This window comes from Camelina sativa, unplaced genomic scaffold (assembly GCF_000633955.1).
Source record: "Camelina sativa cultivar DH55 unplaced genomic scaffold, Cs unpScaffold02302, whole genome shotgun sequence".
NCBI lineage: Eukaryota > Viridiplantae > Streptophyta > Magnoliopsida > Brassicales > Brassicaceae > Camelina > Camelina sativa.
The window spans coordinates 1-1,449 of NW_010923415.1; the positions used below are offsets into that span (position 1 = coordinate 1).

The window sequence follows — 1,449 nt, forward strand, 5'->3', positions numbered from 1 at the left end:
TTTTTTTTTTATGCTCTTTGGACAAAATAAAATAAAATATTCAAAAAATATTCATTTTCACATGATTGCACCGACGACAGCGCAAGCCAGCGAAGCAAAGACAATGGAGAAAGCCGAAATGAGCGATGAGGACGACGATTTCTGAGAGAGAGGAATGGACCCGAAGGCGTTTTGATAAGAGGGAGCGTCGGCAGACGACGACGGAGACAAGGCCTCTGCTTCGGCGGAGTAGGTCCCGACGGAGACGAGGAGCTTCTGGTACTTGGTACAGTGGCCTGGATGTGCACTTGTGAAGTATAAAGTTCCGTTTTGGGTGAGGTTGAAGAGAGAGTTGCCGTCGTTCATGTACAAGATTGGGTCTTTGGTGTTGCAGCTCTTAAAATTGGAGGACGTCACTTGAATCAGCGAGTCTTCGCTTGGTGGGTACAAGAACACTGCTTTTGTTTTGGTCGTTTCAGCCAACCAATGATATGATTAGAATTTGAGATTCGAAACTGTAAAAGAGTTAGAATATTTCGAAGAATGACTTACAGAGGGAGTCACCGATCTTGAAAGAGTGAGATTTGGGCCATTTGGAGTAGACTTTAGCATCAACTGGGATACCCCATGCGTCCAAGTCTCCAACTTTGTATAGAGTCGACGACACTTTACCAATCCCCTGTCCTAACAATATCGCCACCACCATTATCATGCTGCTCAAACTCATGACTCCCATCTCTCTCTCTCTCACTCTTCTTGATTGGTGTACTTCTTCGCCTCTCAGATCTCCTGAAAAGCTTTATATATATAAATTGGTGAAGCAAAGGATTCAGAAATGACGATTGTACCCCCTGAGGATGGGGCACATGGCCCGAAGTTGGCAATGTCGCATCGGGGAGGGGTCTCCAATCGAAATGCATTTGCAATAATAAAATGTCTGCTTGTGTAGTGTTTCACATGGCCACCACCACACCTGTCTTACATCACTTGCGGTTCCATAGATTCATTCGGGTCTTTGAGTGTATTAGTTTATGACTGACCTCTCGTAAGCATTTCTATTTCCTTTTTTAAGTAAGCACAGACGATCATTGCCCTAAATATTCAAAATGCAAAAAGATTATTAGGCTTCCATTAAAACACCAATACCGTTCTGCACTATTACTATGGTTTAGGGCCAGCCAATATCGATTGTTTTTCAAAGGCCCAAAAAGTTGAAAGATAGAAGATGAATAATGGCCAAAGCTCAAATACGCTGAAGTGCACAGGTCTTAAGAGTGTTTGCTACATCTGGTGAATGCACAAAATCCAAATATAACTAAACGAGTGGAAAGAGTTTATGACTTAAGGTGCGTATTAAGAGAAGTTGAAAAAATCATCAAGAGAAGACGAACGGGCGTTTCCTCTTTTTCTTTTTTTTTTTTTAAAAATGTCAAGAGAGATGTTGGTATTTTGGTTATTATGGGTTTAGAG

At 41.9% G+C, this 1,449-nt stretch overlaps 1 protein-coding gene across 1 annotated transcript; it reads right to left on the bottom strand.

Annotated features, from left to right (window-relative positions):
- Positions 1–11: 11 nt before the first annotated feature.
- On the bottom strand, positions 12–1,443 carry LOC104774296 (mavicyanin-like). The gene is made up of 2 exons (XM_010498932.1): positions 532–1,443; positions 12–434 (listed from the first exon to the last, which is right to left on the bottom strand). The coding sequence occupies exons 1-2, from the start codon at positions 713–715 to the stop codon at positions 58–60; spliced, it is 561 nt and encodes a 186-aa protein (XP_010497234.1). The 5' UTR covers positions 716–1,443; the 3' UTR covers positions 12–57.
- Between the last annotated feature and the right edge of the window lie 6 nt (positions 1,444–1,449).

Coding starts and splice junctions, on each gene's coding strand:
- LOC104774296 (XM_010498932.1), bottom strand. CDS start 715: ATGGGAGTCATGAGTTTGAGCAGCATGATAATGGTGGTGGCGATATTG. Junction 435..531: donor CAAGATCGGTGACTCCCTCT/GTAAGTCATTCT, acceptor AAACAAAAGCAG/TGTTCTTGTACCCACCAAGC.